The following is a 25,992-nucleotide window of genomic DNA, read 5'->3' as shown; positions in this document are numbered from 1 at the left end:
CGTACTCCACTTCTTCATGATGCTACACATTTATTCTCCTTCTCAGAATATCCAGCAACACATCTGTCAAATACAGACCCTAAAACTCCACCGTGTCAGTGTGTTGGTGTGCAGGAGGCCGCAGAGGTACAGAGGAGGGACGGTCGTTAAAATAAAGTGCTTAACGAGTATCCTGCATGCTGTCCTCTCTCCTGTTGATCGTGTGTGTGTGTGTGTGTGTGTGTGCAGTGTGCAGCTCGGTGTACAGCGGGAGGGAAACCCCACCAGGTAAGACACATTTACCCTCTTCACCTGTTGTATTGTTCCGCTGATGATGTCATCAGGTGTAACCCCGTCCTGTCTCCGGCTGCAGCTACTCGTGCCAGGCGCTGCTGCTCTACTACTACATCTCCAATCAGAGCGTGGGGGGGGGCGGAGCTGTCTAACAGGCTGTCCGGCAGCGGGGGGGCGATGGGGGCCGGCCTGCAGCTGCAGCCCGCCTCCACCCAGGTCACACTGATAGGTAAGAAAATATGACCTGTACATTAATCTAGCGGAGACTATTGCAGATAATTCCAATTTTCAAAATAAAAGCTTGTGTTTTAAAGGGGGCTTCCTTTCCCCCAAACACATCCTTTGGAGACAATTCCAATGTTAAGTCTTTATCCCTTCAAAGTGTTCCCCACTTCATCATCAGTTAAAGACTTCTAATTGTTCTTCCTTTTTCTTCAGTTCGTTTTTTGAATTGCTTTTTGTTTTTATTCACATTTTCCAAGATCATACCAGTTTCAAAATAAAAGCTTTTGTTTGTTTTATGTTTTATACGTTAATTTAAGCTGGTCATTTGATAATGCAGTTTTCAAATTGTTCAGTCGTCGTCTTTGCTCAGATCTTTATCCACTTCCACACATTTTGAAGATCATTACATTTTTCAAAATATAACCAAGTTTTTGATTCCTCAGATCTTCTTCATCCTGTCCTTCCCCTTTAAGGACTTCATCGTCCTCCTGTGTTGTTCAGTTTCTATGTTTTCCTGTCAGTATGCAGCCTAAACTTCCACGTAACTCTTGTTTTGGTTTCGGTTTCCGTCAGAGAACTGTCCCGAGGAGAACCCCCTGCATTACCGCTGGCCGGAGAGCCGACCCACCATCACCCAGACGCTGCCCTGCTTCCCCAACAAGGAGCAGAGCACCTCCAGGACCTGGTGACTCTCTCTCTCACACACACACACACACACACACACACACACACACACACACACTAGACATGATGTCAGAAATATTGCTGGTTTTCTCAACACTTTGTCTCCTGTGTCTCAGTTTGATCAGTCCTCAGAACCTGTCCTCCTATTGGTCGGCTGCAGACGTCAGTAACTGCACGGACATCGACACCATCGAGGTGTCTGCAGGTACGAACACCAATCATAACTCAGCTCTTATTTTCTCTTCTGTACGTTTCTTTGCATCCCTTAGACACATTTTTGGAGACCACTCCAATGTTCAAAATAAAAGCATTCGATTTAAAGTTTATTTTTGAATGCAGTTTTCATTCTTCCAGTCGTCACTTCGCTTTTTCTGATGCTTTATATCGTGTTTTAAATCGCTTGCACATCATTTTGTAAATCATTCCAGTTTTCAAAATAAAAGCATGTTAATCGGGGCTTTTATCTCAGGACACATTTTCTTTTTTAAAAACAGTCGTTCATTCGTTTGGTGCTAGTCTGATTTATTCTGTGCTTTTTTTTTATTGCTTGGACACAATTCTGGAGCTCTTTCCAATTTCATAATAAAAGCATATCTTTTATATGGGGTTTATTCTCCCTTCATTTGAGTCGTATTCTTTCCTCTCCTTTTGAATTATTGTGTGTGTGTTTTGGATCGCTCGGACACATTTCATTCAAATTTTCACAATAAAAGCACATAATGCTGGAACAGCAGTGCTGTTGAAAGGGTTCATTTGTCCGCAAGAAGAAAATAGTTGTACCGATTCTATTTGGATTTATCTCTTGGTAAAGGAAGTGTTTAACTCTTTATGCAACATATAGTTCCGATAGTAAGAAACGACTCGTTAATATGCTGTTTGAGTCATTGAGTGTGTTTGGGTGTGTGCAGAGAATGCGGCGGAGGTGGCGGTGCAGCTGGCCGTCATCACTGACAACGAGCTGTCGGACGAGGAGGTGTGTACAGACGGATAACTGAATATCCTAAATATTAAAGGCAGTGCTTGTTATAATGCATGATGGGGTCCCGCAGGTGTCGAAGGTGGTGTCGAAGGTGCAGCAGCTGGTGAGCGTGGCCAAGATCAACAGCTCGCTGGCCTCCACCGTCGTCACCATCATCTCCAACGTGATGACGAGCTCCGAGAGCACGCTGGCCTCCACCGCAGAGAAGTACGAGCAGTACTGCAGTACTCAAGTACTCTACTGTACTGTACTTTACTGTACTGTACTGTACTGTACTGTACTTTAGTGTACTGTACTTTAGTGTACTGTACTTTAGTGTACTGTACTTTAGTGTACTGTACTGTACTCTACTGTACTTTACTGTACTGTACTTTACTGTACTGTACTGTACTTTACTGTACTGTACTTTACTGTACTGTACTGTACTTTACTGTACTGTACTGTACTTTACTGTACTCTACTGTACTTTACTTTAGTGTACTGTACTTTAGTGTACTGTACTTTACTGTACTTTACTGTACTGTACTGTACTCTACTGTACTTTACTGTACTGTACTTTAGTGTACTGTACTTTAGTGTACTGTACTGTACTTAGGTACTGTACTGTACTTTACTGTACTGTACTGTACTTTACTGTACTCTACTGTACTTTACTTTAGTAGTGTACTTTAGTGTACTGTACTTTACTGTACTTTAGTGTACTGTACTGTACTCTACTGTACTTTACTGTACTGTACTTTAGTGTACTGTACTTACTGTACTTTACTGTACTGTACTTTAGTGTACTGTACTTTAGTGTACTGTACTTTACTGTACTTTACTGTACTGTACTTTAGTGTACTTTACTTTATTGTACTACTGTACTTTACTGTACTTTACTTTAGTGTAGTCTACTGTACTTTGGTGTACTCTACTGTACTTTAGTGTACTCTACTGTACTTTGGTGTACTTTACTGTACTTTGGTGTACTTTACTGTACTTGGTGTACTCTACTGTACTTGGTGTACTCTACTGTACTTTGGTGTACTTTACTGTACTTTGGTGTACTCTACTGTACTTGGTGTACTCTACTGTACTTTGGTGTACTTTACTGTACTTTGGTGTACTTTACTGTACTTTGGTGTACTCTACTGTACTTGGTGTACTCTACTGTACTTTGGTGTACTCTACTGTACTGTACTTTACTGTACTGTACTTTACTGTACTGTACTTTACTGTACTTACTGTACTTACTTTAGTGTAGTCTACTGTACTTTGGTGTACTCTACTGTACTTTGGTGTACTCTACTGTACTTGGTGTACTCTACTGTACTTTGGTGTACTTTACTGTACTTTGGTGTACTCTACTGTACTTGGTGTACTCTACTGTACTTTGGTGTACTTTACTGTACTTTGGTGTACTCTACTGTACTTGGTGTACTCTACTGTACTTTGGTGTACTTTACTGTACTTTGGTGTACTTTACTGTACTTTGGTGTACTCTACTGTACTTGGTGTACTCTACTGTACTTTGGTGTACTCTACTGTACTTTGGTGTACTTTACTGTACTTGGTGTACTCTACTGTACTTTGGTGTACTCTACTGTACTTTGGTGTACTCTACTGTACTTTGGTGTACTCTACTGTACTCTACTGTACTTTGGTGTACTCTACTGTACTTTGGTGTACTCTACTGTACTTTGGTGTACTTTACTGTACTTTGGTGTACTCTACTGTACTTTGGTGTACTTTACTAATCTATACTAAGAGAAATACTTTTGCCCCCCCAGGGCTCTGAAGACGGTGGATGAGTTGGTGCAGAAGATGGAGTTTGAGGGTTCCTCCATCAGCATCACCTCCAGACACCTGGCTGTGGGCATCTCCACCGTCAACACCTCCGCCTTCAACGGCACCTCCTTCAGCGCCTTCATGGCCCCCAACTCCACCCACCCACAGGTAACTCCACCCCCCCCACAGGTAAATACTCACAGGTAACTCCACCCCCCCACAGGTAAATACTCACAGGTAACTCCACCCCCCCACAGGTAAATACTCACAGGTAACTCCACCCCCCCACAGGTAAATACTCACAGGTAACTCCACCCCCCCACAGGTAAATACTCACAGGTAAATACTCAAAGGGAACTCCACCCCCCCACAGGTAACTCCACCCCCTCACAGGTAACTCCACCCCCCCACAGGTAAATACTCAAAGGGAACTCCACCCCCCCACAGGTAAATACTCACAGGTAAATACTCAAAGGGAACTCCACCCCCCCACAGGTAACTCCACCCCCTCACAGGTAACTCCACCCCCCCACAGGTAACTCCACCCCCCCACAGGTAAATACTCACAGGTAACTCCACCCCCCCACAGGTAACTCCTCCCCCCTCAGGTAGCACAGAGAGTGAAGTATGGATCCCTAATTGATGGAGTTTTATTTTGAAAACAACATTTCAAATGGCATCATTCAACGATTGTAACAAACAACAACAACAACGTTTCTAAAGGCTCTCCTCCCCCCTGCTCCCCCTCAGATTGACTTTGAGTCGGAGCGCTCTCACCCATTGGCTCAGGTGCTCCTCCCCCCCTCCCTGCTGTCGGGCGTCTCTCTGAGCGAGATGGAGCATCTGTCCCGCATCAACTTCCTGTTCTTTAGCAGCACCACCCTCTTCCAGGTACACACTCTCTCACACACACATACACACTCACTCTCACACACACATACACACTCACTCACTCACTCACTCACTCACTCACTCACTCACTCACTCACTCACTCACTCACTCACTCACTCACTCACACACACTGATAATTCTGTGTGTGTGTTCCCAGAAGGAGCAGCATGGCCACTCTCTTAACAGCTATGTCGTGGCGAGCAGCGTCGGGAACTTCTCCATCAAAGATCTGAAGGAGCCGGTGGAGATCACCATCGCTCACCTGTCTGACCAGGTGTGTGTGTGTGTGTGTGTGTGTGTCTATGTGTGTGTCTGTGTGTTGGGTCTGTGTGTGTGTGTCTGTGGTTGGTCTGTGTGTGTGTCTGTCTATGTGTCTGTCTGTGTGTGTCTGTGTGTGTGTGTGTGTGTGTGTGTGTGTGTGTGTGTGTGTGTCTGTGTGTGTCTGTGTCTGTGTCTGTATGTCTGTATGTCTGTGTGTGTGTGTGTGTGTGTGTGTGTGTCTGTGTGTGTGTGTGTGTGTGTGTGTGTGTGTGTGTGTGTGTGTGTGTCTGTATGTCTGTATGTCTGTATGTCTGTGTGTGTGTGTGTGTGTGTGTGTGTGTGTGTGTGTGTGTGTGTTTGTGTGTGTGTGTGTGTGTGTGTGTGTGTGTGTGTGTGTCTGTATGTCTGTATGTCTGTATGTCTGTGTGTGTGTGTGTGTGTGTGTGTGTGTGTGTGTGTGTGTGTGTGTGTGTGTGTGTGTGTGTGTGTCTGTATGGCTGTATGTCTGTATGTATGTGTGTCTGTGTGTGTGTCTGTATGGCTGTATGTGTGTGTGTGTGTGTGTGTGTGTGTGTGTGTGTGTGTGTGTGTGTGTCTGTGTGTGTGTCTCTGTGTGTGTGTGTGTGTGTGTGTGTGTGGTTGGTCTGATTTTTTTCTTGTCTTTTATTCTTTGAATTCTCATTTGTATTTTTCTTCTTTCAAATGATTTATATTTAACCCAAAGAAAATGTTCTTGTTTTTTAGTATTTGTTTTTATTCCCATGATTTCATTTTTGGAGTTTTAGTTTTTGATCTGATTGCATTAAACATGTCTGTTCTGTCCTGACAGCCCAACCTGAACCCAGTCTGCATGTTCTGGGACTTCAGCATGAACAGTAAGTGTGTGTGTGTGTGTGTGTGTGTGTGTGTGTGTGTGTGTGTGTGTGTGTGTGTGTGTGTGTGTGTGTGTGTGTGTGTGTGTGTGTGTGTGTGTGTGTGTGTGTGTGTGTGTGTGTGTGTTTAGAGTGTAATACCTGTGTACTGCCACCAGGTGGGGCTGGAGGCTGGAACGCAGACGGCTGCAGAGTGGCTGCAGAGTCCACGAGCAACAGAACGGTGTGTCTGTGTGACCACCTCACACACTTCGGCATCCTCATGGTACGTTTCCTTGACTAAAGTTCAATTAACCATCAATTAACCATCAATTAACCATCAATTAACCATCAATCAGCCGTGTATTGTCTCTGGTTAGTTGTTTCTTACTGAGAGTGATTCCCCGCTGTTCCCTGCAGGATATTTCCGGCGCGGCGGCGTACACCGACCCTCAGAACAACCGCATCCTGACCTTCATCACCTACATCGGCTGCGGCATCTCCGCCATCTTCTCCGCCGCCACGCTGCTCACCTACATCGCCTTCGAGTGAGTCTGCTTCCTGCTAATCCAATCAGAACCTTCCTCCTGTGACTCAGAGCAGCAGATCCAATCACAACCTTCCTCCTGTGACTCAGAGCAGCAGATCCAATCAGAACCTTCCTCTGCTGACTCAGAGCAGCAGATCCAATCAGAACCTTCCTCTCTGACTCAGAGCAGCAGATCCAATCACAACCTTCCTCCTGTGACTCAGAGCAGCAGATCCAATCACAACCTTCCTCTGCTGACTCAGAGCAGCAGATCCAATCAGAACCTTCCTCCTCTGACTCAGAGCAGCAGATCCAATCAGAACCTTCCTCCTGCTGACTCAGAGCAGCAGATCCAGTCAGAACCTTCCTCTGCTGACTCAGAGCAGCAGATCCAATCAGAACCTTCCTCCTCTGACTCAGAGCAGCAGATCCAATCAGAACCTTCCTCCTCTGACTCAGAGCAGCAGATCCAATCAGAACCTTCCTCTGCTGACTCAGAGCAGCAGATCCAATCAGAACCTTCCTCTGTCCCGGACATGAATTTACATTGATCGATAAATACACGACTCCCTCAAAGGGTTCCTGACCTCCTTTCCCATCCTCTCCTCTCGTTTCCTCTCTTTTCATTTCCTGTCCTCTTGTTTCCTTTGCTTGCCTCTCCTTTTGCTTCCTCTCTTCTCCTCTTGTTTCCTCTTCTCTTGTTCCCTCCTTGTTTCCTTTCTTTCCTCCCATCTTGTTTCCTCTCCTCTCTGTTTCTTAGCTTGCCTCTTCTATCTTCTCATTTTGTTTCGTATCCACATTTCCTCTCCTCTTCTCTTGTTTCCTCTCCTCTTCTCTTATTTCCTCTCCTCTTCTCTTATTTCCTCTCCTCTTCTCTTGTTTCCTCTCCTCTTCTCTTATTTCCTCTCCTCTTCTCTTATTTCCTCTCCTCTTCTCTTGTTTCCTCTCCTCTTCTCTTGTTTCCTCTCCTCTTCTCTTATTTCCTCTCCTCTTCTCTTGTTTCCTCTCCTCTTCTCTTGTTTCCTCTCCTCTTCTCTTGTTTCCTCTCCTCTTCTCTTATTTCCTCTCCTCTTCTCTTGTTTCGTCTCTACTTCTAGTTTCCTCTCCTCTTCTTTCCTCTTCTCTTCTCCCCTCGTTTCCTTTCCTTGTTTCCTATCCTCTGTCAGTTTTGAGTGATGAGGATAGATAAAATGCTCAGACTGTACTTGTCCGACAGTGTCTCCTTTAAAGCGTCTCCTCCTATCTGCAGGAAGCTGCGTCGGGACTACCCCTCTAAGATCCTGATGAACCTGAGCACCTCGCTGCTCTTCCTGAACCTCGTCTTCCTATTGGACGGCTGGCTGGCCTCCCTGCAGCCTGATTGGCTGTGCCTGTGCGTGGCCATCTTCCTGCACTACTTCCTGCTCACCACCTTCACCTGGATGGGGTTGGAGTCCATCCATATGTACATCGCTCTGGTCAAAGTGTTCAACACCTACATCCGCAGATACATCCTCAAGTTCTGCATCGTGGGCTGGGGTGAGACTCATGTCGGGGTGTCCTATTCCTGTGGTGGTCCCTGAAGGCAGCATCTCTCTGGTCCAATGGGATCTCGTAGTGATTTCACCATGCTAAGCTAAAGGCGGCTAACCATTAACCTCCAGACCAGGGGACAGGAAGTGATGAAACGCTAACTCATTTCAGGGTTTTAAGGACTCATTCCTTCACCACTTGTTGTATTTGTTATGCTTAAAGAAGTGTGTGTGTGTGTGTGTGTGTGTGTGTGTGTGTGTGTGTGTGTGTGTGTGTGTGTGTGTGTGTGTGTGTGTGTGTGTGTGTCGCAGGTCTGCCGGCTGTGCTGGTGGGGATCGTAGTTGCGGTGGATAAAAACTCTTACGGTGTTCGGGAGTACGGCCAGGGGGGGTCTGGGGAGGAGCCCTCTAAGTTGTAAGTCTTAAATAAAGTTTATTCAGTAACCAAAAACACTTTCAGAGAACCATTGACCTCCAGACCAGGGGAGAGGAAGTGAGGAAATGCTGACTCATTCCATGGTTTTAGGACTCATTATGCTGACTCATTCCATGGTTTTAGGAATCATTATGCTGACTCATTCCATGGTTTTAGGACTCATTATCCTGACTCATTCCATGGTTTTAGGACTCATTATGCTGACTCATTCCATGGTTTTAGGACTCATTATGCTGACTCATTCCATGGTTTTAGGACTCATTATCCTGACTCCTTCCATGGTTTTAGGACTCATTATGCTGACTCATTCCATGGTTTTAGGACTCATTATGCTGACTCATTCCATGGTTTTAGGACTCATTATGCTGACTCCTTCCATGGTTTTAGGACTCATTATGCTGACTCATTCCATGGTTTTAGGACTCATTATGCTGACTCATTCCATGGTTTTAGGACTCATTATGCTGACTCATTCCATGGTTTTAGGACTCATTATGCTGACTCATTCCACTTCTCGATCTCGCAGCTGCTTCATCCAGAACTCGGTGGTCTTCTACACCACGTGCGTCGGTTACTTCTGTCTGGTGTTTCTCCTGAACGTTGCGATGTTCATCGTGGTGATGATGCAGATCTGCGGACGCAACGGCAAGAGGAGCAACCGCACACTGAGAGAGGAGGTACGCAAACACACAATAACAACAACAACAGCAACATTAAAACAGTGACAACACAAAGACAACAACTCAAACTGAAAACACACAACGAGAAACTTCTTCTTCTTCTTCCTCCTCCTCTTCCTTCTAATTCTTCTTCTTCTTCTTCTTCTTCTTCTTCGGTGGTGTCAGGTCCTGAGGAACCTGCGCAGTGTGGTCAGCCTCACCTTCCTGCTGGGGATGACCTGGAGCTTCGCCCTGTTCGCCTGGGGTCCGGTTTACCTGGCCTTCACCTACCTGTTTTCCATCTTCAACTCCCTGCAAGGTACCTTCAGCTTTATCTGCTTATTCTAACAGTGACCACATGACTCCTCTGATGCTACTGCGGACATGCTGTAAGCTAGCTAGCTAACGTAGCTCACCTTCAGACATGACATCACCGTTTACTTCGCTGATTGTCTCCCTAACGCCGCTCTCAACGACCTCAGTCCGGGACTGCGTCGGGTCGATGATCGTGTTGCTTTACTCATACGAAGGCAGATGGAATTAAAGAGCTTCTCAAACCTGATCCTTTTCTCCAGAGCGCCGGGGTTCATTGTTTCTTAATGTGGTTCAGCGGCATTTACCGCCCGCTGCAGTGCTGCCCGTCCACCGGCGTTCAGTCTGCCGTTAATTCACAGCGGCAGCCGCCGGACGGTCTTCACTGTCTGACTGCAAATTATCGCACATTAAATAAGATAACGGCTCATATATATATATAAATATAACAAAGAAGAGTCTTGATGTCCGTTATGAACCAGGGAGGCTTCACGCTGATGTCTGAGTGCTCCTCTGCAGGTCTCTTCATATTCATCTTCCACTGCGCGCTGAAGGAGAACGTCCAGAAGCAGTGGAGGAGATACCTCTGCTGCGGCAGGTTCAGACTGTCCGACAACTCAGGTACGGTGTGTGTGTGTGTGTGTGTGTGTGTGTGTGTGTGTGTGTGTGTGTGTGTGTGTGTGTGTGTGTGTGTGTGTGTGTGTGTGTGTGTGTGTGTGTGTGAGAGAGAGTTTGTATTTTATTAACTTTTAGGCTCTGGGCTCTGCAGCTAATAAAGAGGGATCAGACTGAAGGGCAGGAAGTGCTCCAGGTGCTCAGTGGTTCCCAGTAGTGAGAAATACTGAAGTACACACTTAGAGTAAGAGTACTTACTTAAGTGTTGCCTTGTCATACCATTTAAAAAAGAAACACAGAGTTCACACACTTTCAATGTTTGCTTCAGTCACAGAGCATATCGTTATCCGTCTACAGGGTGGTGCAGGAATGAGTCCTCACACCCTGACATGAGTCGGTATTATGTACTGTAGTTCCTTTATAGCTTTTTACTGATAGATATAATATAATAAAAAGTGTGTGTGTGTGTGTGTGTGTGTGTGTGTGTGTGTGTGTGTGTGTGTGTGTGTGTTGCAGACTGGAGTAAGACGGCCACCAACAACACAAAGAAGGTGAGCTCGGACAACATGAAGTCTCTGTCCTCCAGCTCTTTCGGCTCCAGCACCGCAAACTGGACCTCCAAAGCTAAAGCTACACTCAACCCCTTCAGCAAGAGACACAGCAACACAGGTAACACACACACACACACACACACACACACACACACACACACACACACACGCTTCCTGTTTGTGTAAATGTACACGTTTGACTGTCAGGTTGTGTATTCTCCCTCACCTGTTCCCGTATCTACCTCTGTGTTTGGTGTAGAAAGCTCTTCCAACCAATAGCAGCCGTGGACGACCAACGAGGTAAAGCTCAATCTGATTGGCTGAGTGACTTCCTGCTTCCTGTGTTTCCCAACATGTGTTGTATTCAAAGTGCTGAGCTAAAGGTCCTGTTTAGATTTAATCAGGGGACGATAAGAAACATATGCATTTGGACGCCTTTGCTGCAGACATTTTGGGAAAGCAGCCACTGTGTGTTGTGATTGGCCGGTTCACTGTGATGTCATCATCTTGTTCCCAGCCTGATGCACGGGGGTGGGCGGAGGTCCGTTTGCAAACATTGACATGCGACTAAAACAACTCCTAACTCCACCCACCCCGAGTGCCCCAGGGTGCAAAACAAGCACGCCCTGCCGGCCTGCATCCACCTAACATCTGCCACCTTTAACTCCGGGTTTAATGTCACTGTGTGTTTAATATCGCTGTGGTCAGAAAGTGAGGTCACCCTCTGTTCCGCTGTGTCCTGACGGCAGGATGTGATCCACATCTGTTCTCTAACGGACAGAGCAACGTAAACCACGTTTATCACAAGTAGAATACACATGTTGATCCCTGCAGCAGGGATCAGACTTCTGCCCAGAACATTTTCTACATCATTTCTTGCATTTTTTAATTGTCTTTAAAGTGAGATGCTTTTCTTTATCAAACTGATATTTTAATTACTAATTCATTCATTAAGGCTTGATTTGATTTATTTCTGCGTTTTTTTGTTTGTTTTGATCATTCCTTCCTGCTTTCATTAAAATATAGGAATAATAAAATAAACAATAATATGATTTAATTAATAACAATAAAAATATTAACTCAAGTAAATAATTCAATAAGTCTGTATTATTAATATTATTATTCATTTAAAAAAGTATGATTACAAAAGTTAAGCTAGCAAAAAATAAATAACATCATTAATAATAATAATTCAAATACATTGAATAAAAATGAAATACACCTCATTTATTATTACTAAAATAATATATGTTTTATTATCTTTAATAATAGTATTTGTATTTTATTATATATAATATTTGTAATTATATTAATAATAAAATACATATATTTATATATTTTTATATATTTTTATATAATTTAATAATTATTAAATTATATAAAATTATTGTTATTTTTATATATTTTATATATTTTTATATATTTTTATATAATTTAATAATTATTGTGTTATAATGATTATAGCTTCTATCACCTTTTTGCGGCGTGGCCCGAAAGGCTTTATGAGCCAGAATTAAAAACAACAAAAATAATGAACAAAACACAAAACATTTCATGACAACGTTTTTTCTAACAGTTCCCATAAAAACACAACAGGAAAAACTCATAAAACACCAAAGACACCGAGAGCTGATTAAGTGGAGTTACCTCAACACATTCCTCCACTGTAAGCCTCCTCATGTGGACCACCAGCACGGTGAACCTGTGCCGGACCCCAAAGTTTAATGATAGAAATGTACAGTAGGGGTCTCCAGCTCATGCAAACGGCTGGATGCTTACCTGCAGATGTTGGGCAGTTGGCACAGTTCGCATCAGCTGTGTTAGAAAATATGATCGGCCTGACTGAAGATCAGAGCACTCCTTCCACCTCTGAGTTTCTTCCCTAGCATGAAAGCATTGACACAACTTTGTGGTTTATCTTTTTTAATCTGAATTTCCCTGAATGATCCAATACCTTTTTATCATCTCTTAAATTGAGGGGAGGTCTGTGGCTTTCATGCTGTTAGGGTTAGGGGTTAACCCTATGTCATTAAAAGCATAGTTCGTGTAGGCACCCATTCAATTCATGTATTCATGTATTTCAGTTTTACTTTTGTAATGTTTGATTGTTTCTGTTGTTATTTGATATTACTTTCACTGACATGGTAACCGCTGCTGTCTGAACCATCAGAAACATTCAGGTGTTTTTGGACGCGAGTTGAATCCAAGACAGTTTGTTTCCTTCGGATAAAAATAGACAGCACAGTACTATCAGCAGCTTCCCCTTAAATCCTGACAAAGTCTGCAGTTCAGCCTCGAAGCCTTAGGCTTATGTTGCAGAGGACGCTCCTCACACTGTATATGACCTGAGCACCTGCAGGACTCACCCTGCAGGACTCACCCTGCAGGACTCACCCTGAAGGACTCACCCTGCAGGACTCACCCTGCAGGACTCACCCTGAAGGACTCACCCTGCAGGACTCACCCTGCAGGACTCACCCTGCAGGACTCACCCTGCAGGACTCACCCTGCAGGACTCACCCTGAAGGACTCACCCTGCAGGACTCACCCTGAAGGACTCACCCTGCAGGACTCACCCTGCAGGACTCACCCTGCAGGACTCACCCTGCAGGACTCACCCTGCAGGACTCACCCTGCAGGACTCACCCTGCAGGACTCACCCTGCAGGACTCACCCTGCAGGACTCACCCTGAAGGACTCACCCTGCAGGACTCACCCTGCAGGACTCACCCTGCACACACTTCCACATTTTAAAACTTGGTCCCCTCTCTTCTCCTCCTAAGACCGTTGATTCCCTGACCAAAATACTTTCTACATTACACCATGTTTCTATATAATTGCAAATCACAAGTGTATACATGTCAGCGTCTCCCCCCCCCCCCCCCCCCAACAACATGCAGAAGAAGACTTTTTCTTGGCAGGTTGGTGTGTAAAACTGAGAGCAATATAAATTACCTCTCCTGCTGCCAGACAGTCCTGACACTCCGACACTCAGAGTTCTTGGGATGAAAATAACAGAACCAAGAAAATATGACCTTTCAAAATGATGCAGATATTGATTTTGTTTTGTAAAGTTTGTCACGGGGGAACTCTTCTTTCTGTGGTTTCCACTCTCCTGTAGTACGCTCTAGAGGTGTTAGTGCATGTAAATGGTCTGCAAAAGCTAAGATCTTTAACATCAGCAGGAGAGGACTCTTTAAAGTAGAGACTCTACATACTGATATACACCTGAACATCAGCAGGAGAGGACTCTTTAAAGTAGAGACACTACATACTGATATACACCTGAACATCAGCAGGAGAGGACTCTTTAAAGTAGAGACACTACATACTGATATACACCTGAACATCAGCAGGAGAGGACTCTTTAAAGTAGAGACACTACATACTGATATACACCTGAACATCAGCAGGAGAGGACTCTTTAAAGTAGAGACTCTACATACTGATATACACCTGAACATCAGCAGGAGAGGACTCTTTAAAGTAGAGACTCTACATACTGATATACACCTGAACATCAGCAGGAGAGGACTCTTTAAAGTAGAGACACTACATACTGATATACACCTGAACATCAGCAGGAGAGGACTCTTTAAAGTAGAGACACTACATACTGATATACACCTGAACATCAGCAGGAGAGGACTCTTTAAAGTAGAGACTCTACATACTGATATACACCTGAACATCAGCAGGAGAGGACTCTTTAAAGTAGAGACACTACATACTGATATACACCTGAACATCAGCAGGAGAGGACTCTTTAAAGTAGAGACTCTACATACTGATATACACCTGAACATCAGCAGGAGAGGACTCTTTAAAGTAGAGACACTACATACTGATATACACCTGAACATCAGCAGGAGAGGACTCTTTAAAGTAGAGACACTACATACTGATATACACCTGAACATCAGCAGGAGAGGACTCTTTAAAGTAGAGACTCTACATACTGATATACACCTGAACATCAGCAGGAGAGGACTCTTTAAAGTAGAGACTCTACATACTGATATACACCTGAACATCAGCAGGAGAGGACTCTTTAAAGTAGAGACTCTACATACTGATATACACCTGAACATCAGCAGGAGAGGACTCTTTAAAGTAGAGACTCTACATACTGATATACACCTGAACATCAGCAGGAGAGGACTCTTTAAAGTAGAGACACTACATACTGATATACACCTGAACATCAGCAGGAGAGGACTCTTTAAAGTAGAGACACTACATACTGATATACACCTGAACATCAGCAGGAGAGGACTCTTTAAAGTAGAGACTCTACATACTGATATACACCTGAACATCAGCAGGAGAGGACTCTTTAAAGTAGAGACTCTACATACTGATATACACCTGAACATCAGCAGGAGAGGACTCTTTAAAGTAGAGACACTACATACTGATATACACCTGAACATCAGCAGGAGAGGACTCTTTAAAGTAGAGACGCTACATACTGATATACACCTGAACATCAGCAGGAGAGGACTCTTTAAAGTAGAGACACTACATACTGATATACACCTGAACATCAGCAGGAGAGGACTCTTTAAAGTAGAGACTCTACATACTGATATACACCTGAACATCAGCAGGAGAGGACTCTTTAAAGTAGAGACTCTACATACTGATATACACCTGAACATCAGCAGGAGAGGACTCTTTAAAGTAGAGACTCTACATACTGATATATACCTGAACATCAGCAGGAGAGGACTCTTTAAAGTAGAGACTCTACATACTGATATACACCTGAACATCAGCAGGAGAGGACTCTTTAAAGTAGAGACTCTACATACTGATATACACCTGAACATCAGCAGCAGAGGACTCTTTAAAGTGCTGAGATCCAGTTTGAATTCATATCAAAGCTGTTCTCTGCTGAGCCGCTGGATGAACTCCAGGCTGTCTTCGTTGTGTCTCGATGAGTTGAGTCATGAACGCATATTTATTCGCTCCTCATTTCATCGGGACTCTTTTATTTGTGTAAACTCCCAGCCAATCATAGCCAAGCATCCACATTTACTTTGCTTCCAAACGTGCACAACACCGAGGGATTCTTAGGGTGAATCGTGTAATGCTGAATTAATTTGCTGTTTTTGGGGGGGTGCCCCTCTGGTGCAGCAGAACCACACTGTTTTCGGTTTCATCAGCTTCAGATGTTGATGGGGAACCTGTCAGTCAGTGAAACAGTCAGAGACATAATGCAGAGCCGCCTGCAGAGGCCAGGAACAATGACACTGTGTTCCTGATGCAGAGCAGCCCGGCCGCGGTGGAGAAGCAGAAATCCATCTCTGAGGAAAGTTAGGAAATATGAGGCGATTATCCTCTGAGGGCGTTTCAGTACGACCGACCTCTTTCACACGACCCTTAACCCTGTGCTCCGCCGTTGTAAAGTCGGTTTAATCACAAATGAGTGCAGTTTTATGGTGTTTGTGTTGCACCGTTTGCAGGGAGTAGTGCGTAACGTCGAGCTATTGTTCAGCAATTTGCTTCTCATGGACCTGCTGTATCCCATCAAATGCAGCTGGAGTTTTTATAACTATTAGCTTCAATCATAAGCCTCAGGCTCTAAATCTGACAAATGAATCACGCCAATTGATGTCAAGATCCATTTCCTCAATGTTAATTGGTCACTTTTTTTCCTTCAACTTTTAAGCAATTGTCACCAAAGTTGGTTCAAAACATCTCAAGACAAAAGCCCTAAACGTCACTTCCTCCACTTCTTATGTCTCGGACAGTTCCTCAGTATCTCCTGAACGCTTTGCACCACTGAGTGGAAAATACTTTGATTACATAACAGGACACATGAGTATCTTTCCAAGGTTAACGGTAGATACTGGCATTAACTTTGACACAGTAGTTTATATTTTATGCATCTTTGGAACCAAGTCTCCGAAACAAGTCCTCCATAAATCGCTTCAGCCATTTCCAAAACAGTGTTTGTCTGTTACTCACAAAAGAAACTCTTCAGGTTTTAGAGCTTTTCCTATAGCTGTCCCTCTGACTGGGCCTCAGCGCTGTGAGCCAGGGTTATGTCACTAAACATCCTGAATGCTTTAAGCTATTGGGACCACATTTGGTGGAAAAGTGTAGATATGATGTCTGAGTAACCATAGCCACTTTGGTGCCATTTGGACAATAGGTGGCGCTGTAACAGCAGCTTCTGAAGGGTTGGAAAACTGTCAGCCGTTGATCCACCCAGCTCCGCACTCGGCCGGTGCATGTGTTTCCCTGTAGTGAACGCAGGGTTCTGTTCCAGCTCCAGCCTCTCATCATATACTTTCCAGATGTTTGAGGCCAGAGGATCCCTCCCCTCCTGAATAGTTCACAGCAGAGGACGACCTGATGTTTCCCAATTAACCCCGCCTCCTGCCTCAGTCACATTCCCTGTCCTAGCGTGCTCTTTAAAGCGTGTCTGCGGGGAACACGGACATGTGTGCATGAGCAGAAACATCCCAGTGTGACATCATCGGCAATTGAAAAAGTCAGAATAAGTTGACAGGACCAGCGCTGTGGAGCCGGGGGGATAATCAGAGCTGTCATGGCGGAGACAGAGGTGCAGAGTCAGGAAGCAGCACCAGCAGAAAGCATCTCCCGACCGGCAGCTTCACGATGCTCAGAGAGTGGAATCACGCCGAGTGTTGAGCAACACGACGGCTCGATCCTTAGATGGTTTGATTAGGCAGCGTCTACGACAAAGCGCTCTTAAAGGAAGAGCTTGGCTACAGTCGCTCCTCACAGACAGCATGTGCTGTGTTTGGCCCTCGTTCTGTACAACCCGCCTGATTGCTTGGGCTGAGTTTTGGTTGTAAGGCTGCTGGTTTCACTCCAAGAAACATAGGAGAAACTTTATGGAAATGATATCGCTATGGATCTAGAAAGGATGACTTGTTCAACGATAACATTATTATTGTAGTAAACCTGAGCTCAGCTCGGGGAACACACTTCCTGTTGAGGTCCACGCTCTCTCTTCAGCGTGCTACACAGTGTTTGAGGTGTTGGATATATTTTTGTAAGGGTTCTGAATCGACTCAACGTTATTTGAACATCTTTTCATGCGTTTTATATTCGTTATTCACAGCTGCAGCATCAGTCCACATTCCTTACATTGTGCTGATACGTTCCCTTCAGTCCCCTCAGAAGTCATGGTACTCATCCAGTTTCCTCATGTTTATATACTACTTCCATTCCTTAACCTCTGCGCCAAAGGGTTAATGAAAGAGGTGAAGAGGTTCGGGTTCGGGTTGGAATTGAAATAGAAGCCTCGCACTAACCCTCACCCTCCGGTCCACACGCATTCATCCACATGCGTCCCAATGAATGTAATGGCATGAGAGCATGTCATCTAAATGGTTTTATAAATACTCTTCATGCAATGTATGTTTAACTAGCTAGGTCTACACATCACTGGTTATATCACCATCCTCACAGCTCAGTAAACACTGACTGCAAGGTATTGTGGGTCAGCACTTTCTCCTTTCCTTCCCTGAAGGATGGTCCAGTGTTTCCTGAACTAAAGGATAGGATAAAGGAAGCTCCTTTCTAGTCATCGAGAGAATCAAACAGCTCTTATCGTGTCTGTATCGTAGACATTTATCCTAAGTCTTATTTAATTATATATATAGCTATAAGTAATTACTTCCCTGGTTGGATTTTCCCACTATGTTAACTACGGCTGTCTTTCCCAGGCTTTAGTAACACCTTCAATACAAAAGAGAGGCGGCCTGATCTTCTCTAGAGGGAGTTTCAGGCAGATGATCCCCCGGATGTTACCTGATATCAATAACACGCCTTATGTCCCTTTGTTTTAGCATCCTGTGATGTACGTTCCCTAGCGTAGCCCTTCCCCTCTTCCTTGGTTTTAATTGTGTAAGATGCTTGTATTTTCTGCTGTAAGGGGGTCAGGTCCTGTACTACTTTGGGTGTGCAGGTTATCTGGCCTCCAGCTGGAACGAGATTCTGTTAAATGCTCTTTTATTAAATAACACGTAATAACAAGATGTGTTCTTTTCTTACCAGAAGGTGATTAGGTGTGGAATTTCCACGACAGTCTGCAGATCAGACACTTGCGGGTCATTTCACTCTGTGAGGAACCTTCCTGAGCTGAACAACTTAGACTGCATTCAGAAAACCTTTCCTCCATAGCTGCTGGTGTAGCTAGGTAGAGCTTCAGTTCACTGTGCATCATCTTGAACATCAGTTCACGAAACCTGGCATTGGGATCGCGTTTTGGATTATGTCGGTGAGAATTCGTACAGGTCACTGTGCAAAAGGAGGGAAACAGTAAGCTCCCCTACCCTTCGGTTATTATGAAGCTCTCGCCCCAATGCAGCAAAACAAATGAACAACTTCTGAGTGTGTTAACTGTGTTTGGAGACGGATGTGTTCAGCTTCTTAATGTTTTCATTGGCGGCCCCATCAGAACAGCGCGGCGGTCCATAAAGCCTCGCTGCATGTTAGCAGAGCAACACCTGTCCGTCCATATGCTTCCCATCCTGTTCTCTGACCAGCACATATCTCCGGCCGAAGCCATGCCGTTAGCCCAGAGCCTCCGGGATCCAAAAAGCATCGCAGCATATTGATACCCAAACACTCCACCTTCTGTAGTCCAAGAACAATCTCGGGATCAGGAGGAAGAGGAAATCAAAATATGTGTTTCTGAATGAGCCGGCTCGAGCTTCCTCGGAATCCAGCGAGGCGTCACTCGGCTGAAACTCTTCGAAATCGCAGGCCCTGGGGAGGGAACAACGCCAAACCAAGCACCTTCAGATACAAGAGGAAAAGTGAAAGAACACCAGAACAGCAGACTTAGTAACAGATTTCTATCAAGGAACAATATATCTGATGCTCAGCAATGAGAAACGCTCTGCAGCTGCTGTCTCAGAGTGAGTCTGTCTCAGAGTGAGTCTGTCTCAGAGTGAGTCTGTCTCAGGGTGAGTCTGTCTCAGAGTCTGTCTCAGAGTGAGTCTGTCTCAGAGTGAGTCTGTCTCAGAGTGAGTCTGTCTCAGGGTGAGTCTGTCTCAGAGTGAGTCTGTCTCAGAGTGAGTCTGTCTCAGAGTGAGTCTGTCTCAGAGTGAGTCTGTCTCAGGGTGAGTCTGTCTCAGAGTGAGTCTGTCTCAGGGTGAGTCTGTCTCAGAGTGAGTCTGTCTCAGAGTGAGTCTGTCTCAGAGTCTGTCTCAGGGTGAGTCTGTCTCAGAGTGAGTCTGTCTCAGAGTGAGTCTGTCTCAGAGGGAGTCTGTCTCAGAGTGAGTCTGTCTCAGAGTGAGTCTGTCTCTGGAAGAGTTTGTCAGGATATCTGAAGGTTAGCTATGTTAGCGAGCTAGCTTCCAGCAGATCTGCAGTGACATCAGAAGGAGTCATGTGATCACATCGTTAGAATAAGACCAGAAAACATTTCAGGAGAACAACAACAGAGACAGAGACAGAGACAGCTTTATGATCCTGAACGTCCCCCAGCGCTCCGGTCCCAGCTGTGTGCGTCTCTCTTTAGTGTCCCCTGGTCTCCAGCTGTGTGCGTCTCTCTTTAGTGTCCCCTGTTCTCCAGCTGTGTGCGTCTCTCTTTAGTGTCCCCTGGTCTCCAGCTGTGTGCGTCTCTCTTTAGTGTCCCCTGGTCTCCAGCTGTGTGCGTCTTTCTTTAGTGTCCCCTGGTCTCCAGCTGTGTGCGTCTCTCTTTAGTGTCCCCTGGTCTCCAGCTGTGTGCGTCTCTCTTTAGTGTCCCCTGGTCTCCAGCTGTGTGTGTCTCTCTTTAGTGTCCCCTGGTCTCCAGCTGTGTGCGTCTTTCTTTAGTGTCCCCTGGTCTCCAGCTGTGTGCGTCTCTCTTTAGTGTCCCCTGGTCTCCAGCTGTGTGTGTCTCTCTTTAGTGTCCCCTGGTCTCCAGCTGTGTGCGTCTCTCTTTAGTGTCCCCTGGTCTCCAGCTGTGTGCGTCTCTCTTTAGTGTCCCCTGGTCTCCAGCTGTGTGCGTCTCTCTTTAGTGTCCCCTGGTCTCCAGCTGTGTGCGTCTCTCTTTAGTGTCCCCTGGTCTCCAGCTGTGTGCGTCTCTCTTTAGTGTCCCCTGGTCTCCAGCTGTGTGCGTCTCTCTTTAGTGTCCCCTGGTCTCCAGCTGTGTGCGTCTCTCTTTAGTGTCCCCTGGTCTCCGTTGTGTTGGAGCTTCTTGCAGCGTTTGGTTTCTGCAGCTTTCAGTAAACTGCTCATGTTTCCTCTGCTGAATGTTCTCTAGATGCTGCATGAGTTGAAGAGCTGCTGCAGATCAGACTGGATGAGTTCTGTATCTGCATCCTCTCTGAAGCTGCTCCTCCTGAGGGAAGGGGTTTGGGCGTTGTAGCACGTTTGCACCTGGTGGCCTCCGTACTTATTGACCCAAAGTACTGTACCTACAGCAGAACCTGAGAACCTTTTCTTAACATACTTCCATGATAAGGAGCCACGATCAAATCAAACACCCTGAGACTGGGAGCTGAGTGTGCTCACATGAATGTTGAAGATCGATTCCCTTACCCTTTTGCTGTTTTCATGAACAACATGTCCTGCAGATGGCTGGCTCCAGGCCTGCTCTAATGTTCTGCTCTGGGTTGTTTGGTTTGAAGCGGGTGGAGCCAGATGTTATTGCACCATATCTGCCCGTGTACATATATGATGAATATGGAATAATAATTTGTCTTGGACATTTTGCCCTCACTCACATTCCTCTCCCTGCTTCGCTCTCTGGGAGAGGTTGGTTGGAACAGAGTCATGTTGTTCTTGCAGGGGAATATGATCAATATCTATATCTATATGTAAATGTATAAAACATCCCAGCGTAATTAAATCTGTGATGGGGGCTCCACCTCACTGCAGGATCAGATAATAATCCACTGCCTGTCTCTCTGTGTTCCCCCCCAATGCAGATAAATGTTTCACCAACCAGACCAGCCCCAAGTGCGTCTCCTCCTGCTCTTCCTCCTCAGAGGCGGAGCCAAACTCATCTTCCTCCTCATCCTCCATCCTCCCCGTCAGTCAGATGATCGACAAGGTGAAAGGTTACTGCTCCACGCGCTCCGACAACTTCTACAAGAACATCATCATGTCCGACAGCTTCGCCCACAGCACCCGCTTCTAGAGCGCTGACCCCCCCCTCCCGGTTTGATGGAACTGTTCTAGAAAAGGTTGTGACCCCCGCCCCCCCCCCCCCCCATCAGCTCCAGACAAGGTTTCTGTTAAAGGTTCCAGTATGAGGCGCCACACTGGAACTGCCCACCATGCTATTTCAGGGCGACCCGTTTCACAACACTTTGGAACCTTCCCGTGTTATGGAATATACTCCCAACATTCTAGAACTCTCCCCCCCCTCCCCCACAGGCTCAGCCAGGACCTTCAGAGACTTCTGATGGTGCGTTCACTTGGGACGTGAAGCACATGTTTGGTGTGTCGGTTGATTTTATTTATGCTTATAAGACGTAGGTTTGAGTGTTGGTAGTGCTAACGTTAGCGTAGCTTAGCCCTAATTGATCCGACCCCCATTTTCACATCTCCTCCCTGATGTGTGACGCGGTTCAACACGAACGATGAGGCAGTCAGTGTGAAAGACCCTCCAACGTATCAGTTCCCTTCTGACTCTGTGTCTCTTTCTCTAAAATATCTGCGTCATTCCTCCCCGCTTTCTCCTGGACCTTTGAATCAGAATCCTAAAGAGTAGCAAAAACTCACCACGTCTCATCATCTTCTCATCAGAGTCCATAGAGCTGCTTTGTGTGACGGAGGATCTGGTTCCCTCAGCTCAGTTTGTGAACTTGCTGCAACAACCTGCTAAACCCCCAATCCGAGGTAAAGATAATCACGGATAAGGTCGCCGTGATGGTTTGAAACCCCAGAGGCTCCTGGGTAATCAGAGGATGCTGATGTGATTCTACTGTATCAGATGTAATTGGACCGGGCTGCCAGACTGTCCCCGAGAAAACGAAAGAGAGGGGAGGAAGGTAGATGAGAATCGCTCTGTTTTTAATACTGTGATGTTAGTGTGAACTCTCTGTCTGTGCGTGTGTGTGGATAGCCGTATCCCGTGTAAATATTCATGATTTATCTATTCCATGTGCCTTATTCTATAGTGTTACAATGTGCCGGGTGGTTGCTTTTGTTCATGCCTTCACGGGGTCCTGGAGGGGTCGCCGCCACTGTACATACAAACCAAGTGCCCCCCCCTTCCCTCGCTGGGTGGGCACTTCCGCCTCAGCTTGGTGGGAAACAAAGGACAGAAAGGGACGGGATGATAGGCTGTACCAGAAGCGTTTATGATTACTGTAGAGTAGTTCCTCTTCTGAAAGCTACCAATTAAAGGGTTATTCTGAACATATTTACAAACTGCTTCTTCTGTATATTATCTTTAAAACAGCCGTTCTGAATTAGTCCTGGACATGCCCAAACGAGTGTCTGCACCTTTAGCAGGGGAAGTATTTCCATTCAGTCCAAAATCTCTCCCAAATTCTCTGAATGGCAGATTGGACTCATTATGAGTTGACGGTTGGTGGTTTGAGAAAAAATAATACAAAAACAATGTAATTCCAGTTGGCCGGGGAAGCTCAGCTCTCTGTGCGTGACAGCCAAAGTTTAGCAATCAAAATCTCATTTATGGTCGCAGCATCGGCGGGAGACACGCACTGAGGAGTCCTGAAGCTCCGCCGCTGGTAAGAGCTCTGTGTTCACGGTGACGGAAAGCCTCTCCATCAGCTGCCAGCGTCACATTACCACTGGGTCGAGTTAAATTCAGTGGGGTTTGGAATACAACCACCCAAATACAATGGAGGTGAAGGGAAATGGATTGTGGTGTTTAAATACTTCTCAACAACAATGTCTGGATTATTCTGAAAAATACCCAGAAATTCTCTTCAGGACTTTCATGTTTTTATGATCTACTACGATCTATTTTTGTTGTGTTGATCAGACCAAATGGAGATTTAAAGACAATCATCTCTTCATTAAAACCCGGTGTATGTAAAGTGAAAACAGTCCGCCCGACTAGGAGCTCTTTGGTTTCATCAAAAATCATCCACAGTCACAGCGGCAGATCTGGCAGCTCGCAAAGAGCGGCAGGATTAGGAAAATGTGATTGGTTGGTTGTAAGAGGGATGATTGGTGCTCGAGTTGACGGCCTGAACGAGCTCGCACACTTCCCCATTCTGTAAAAATATTGCTGCAGCTTTTGGTCTGAATCCTGCAAAGCCTGAACAGTCAACAAGCAAAGAAGAGTCATGCTGAACTTCCTCTTTAAGGGCCTTGTTTTCCATAAATGTGAGAGGATACTGTGCCTCTTCTGGCCCGTGTTGAACGTTCAGTCGTCAGTGAAGACACAGTAACCGGACAGAAAGTCCTCGAGTCAGTACTCGGGTCTTCTACTGCTCTAAAAGTAGGGATTGCACAGAGTAAAAATACTGTGTTGAGTGGGACATTTTGCACCCATTGGCCGAAAGAATATTATACATAATGAATTACGCCTAATCTATGGTTTGTAAATCCTGTTCCCGCTGAGCTGAGACTCTCCTGCAGTGCGGTATCACTGAGGCTGACTGGACTTCAATGGTTTCACTTTATTGCGTTGAAAGGTCATGGTTTGTAAAAGGTAGACCTGGCTTATTCCCCGCCTCGTGGAAACCCTTTGGTTCAGCCTCAATTTGGCACATGAGATTAATTCCACAAATGCGGGACAACTCTTTTATAGTTCCTCTTTAATGACCAAAGGCGTTGATATGACTTTATCCTACTATAAAACAAAGGGCAGGAAACGAATCATACGGACAATAACCCTAAGACCTTCAACATGGAAGGACAAATCAACCATTTCACTTTAAAGAGCAAACCAGGCTCTGCACGGCTCAGAATGAAGGATCCAACTAAAGACCTTAGTAAAGCTGCCAGACGATAGCCATCGGTCTGATTATTGATGATCCTCCTCTTTCATCCTACTGTGACCATAAAGAGACTAAATATTCATTATTTCTATCAATTATATCCTTTCTTTACATGTTTTCTGTCCAAAATATTTGTGAAACCATCCAGAAGTGAAGTGAGACAGAAACACTGTCACTGATGAAAAGCAGCATGGTTTTAAGATGTATTTCACAAAGGGAAAGACAATGCATTCATTGCTTGTACAATAAAATCAATATCTATAAATGTGTCCTCTGTTGTTTGTATTTGTTATGAGCCAGCATGTCTTGTTCGCTGCGTGCTGTACTTTTATTTCGATGGTTTATTAGCCGCTGTTTTTCAGTTTCCTCTCAGAGTTACTCATGTCCATCCGGTGCCAACGGTGTTCATCACCAAAGCATTTCACTGCAGCCGGGCCCAGAGTTCAACTTCCTGCCAATACTCTGTGAAAGATATATCAGATGCCTCAGGAACATTAATGTAGCACGGAGAAATGTTTGAAGAGGGATGAGACATTGTTGTAGTCCTTACAAATGTGTGTACAGTTCTTAGAAACCATCGTACAGTTCTTAGAAACCATCATACAGTTCTTTGAAACCATCGTACAGTTCTTAGAAACCATCGTACAGTTCTTGGAAACCATCGTACAGTTCTTAGAAACCATCGTACAGTTCTTGGAAACCATCGTACGGTTCTTAGAAACCATCGTACAGTTCTTGGAAACCATCGTACAGTTCTTGGAAACCATCGTACAGTTCTTAGAAACCATCGTACAGTTCTTAGAAACCATCATACAGTTCTTTGAAACCATCGTACAGTTCTTAGAAACCATCATACAGTTCTTTGAAACCATCGTACAGTTCTTTGAAACCATCGTACAGTTCTTGGAAACCATCGTACAGTTCTTAGAAACCATCGTACGGTTCTTGGAAACCATCGTACGGTTCTTAGAAACCATCGTACAGTTCTTGGAAACCATCGTACAGTTCTTGGAAACCATCGTACAGGTTCTTGGAAACCATCGTACAGTTCTTAGAAACCATCGTACAGTTCTTGGAAACCATCGTACAGTTCTTAGAAACCATCGTACAGTTCTTGGAAACCATCGTACAGTTCTTAGAAACCATCGTACAGTTCTTGGAAACCATCGTACGGTTCTTAGAAACCATCGTACGGTTCTTGGAAACCATCGTACGGTTCTTAGAAACCATCGTACAGTTCTTAGAAACCATCGTACGGTTCTTAGAAACCATCGTACGGTTCTTAGAAACCATCGTACAGTTCTTGGAAACCATCGTACGGTTCTTAGAAACCATCGTACAGTTCTTGGAAACCATCGTACGGTTCTTAGAAACCATCGTACAGTTCTTGGAAACCATCGTACAGTTCTTAGAAACCATCGTACGGTTCTTAGAAACCATCGTACGGTTCTTAGAAACCATCGTACGGTTCTTAGAAAGTATCGTACAGTTCTTAGAAAGTATCGTACAGTTCTTAGAAAGTATCGTACAGTTCTTAGAAAGTATCGTACAG

The 25,992-nt window shown here is 45.0% G+C and overlaps 1 protein-coding gene across 1 annotated transcript in view; it reads left to right on the top strand.

Moving 5' to 3' along the window:
- Positions 1-24,709, top strand: part of adgrg6 (adhesion G protein-coupled receptor G6) — a 72,498-nt gene extending 47,789 nt beyond the window's left edge. The window contains 20 exon segments of the mRNA XM_063902612.1: positions 229-267; positions 353-404; positions 406-502; positions 1,072-1,183; positions 1,299-1,387; positions 2,091-2,155; positions 2,232-2,368; positions 3,931-4,096; positions 4,679-4,819; positions 4,978-5,094; positions 5,911-5,956; positions 6,112-6,218; positions 6,353-6,480; positions 7,711-7,979; positions 8,285-8,387; positions 8,935-9,085; positions 9,254-9,386; positions 9,899-10,000; positions 10,511-10,663; positions 21,447-24,709. Of these exon segments, the coding sequence (XP_063758682.1) occupies positions 229-267; positions 353-404; positions 406-502; positions 1,072-1,183; positions 1,299-1,387; positions 2,091-2,155; positions 2,232-2,368; positions 3,931-4,096; positions 4,679-4,819; positions 4,978-5,094; positions 5,911-5,956; positions 6,112-6,218; positions 6,353-6,480; positions 7,711-7,979; positions 8,285-8,387; positions 8,935-9,085; positions 9,254-9,386; positions 9,899-10,000; positions 10,511-10,663; positions 21,447-21,658 (2,419 nt within the window). The 3' untranslated portion in view covers positions 21,659-24,709.
- The last annotated feature ends 1,283 nt before the right edge of the window (positions 24,710-25,992 follow it).

Source organism: Eleginops maclovinus, chromosome 15, assembly GCF_036324505.1.
Source record: "Eleginops maclovinus isolate JMC-PN-2008 ecotype Puerto Natales chromosome 15, JC_Emac_rtc_rv5, whole genome shotgun sequence".
In the NCBI taxonomy this organism is placed as follows: domain Eukaryota; kingdom Metazoa; phylum Chordata; class Actinopteri; order Perciformes; family Eleginopidae; genus Eleginops; species Eleginops maclovinus.
Note: the sequence above shows the minus strand (reverse complement) of the source record. Positions and strands in the feature narration are given on the sequence as shown.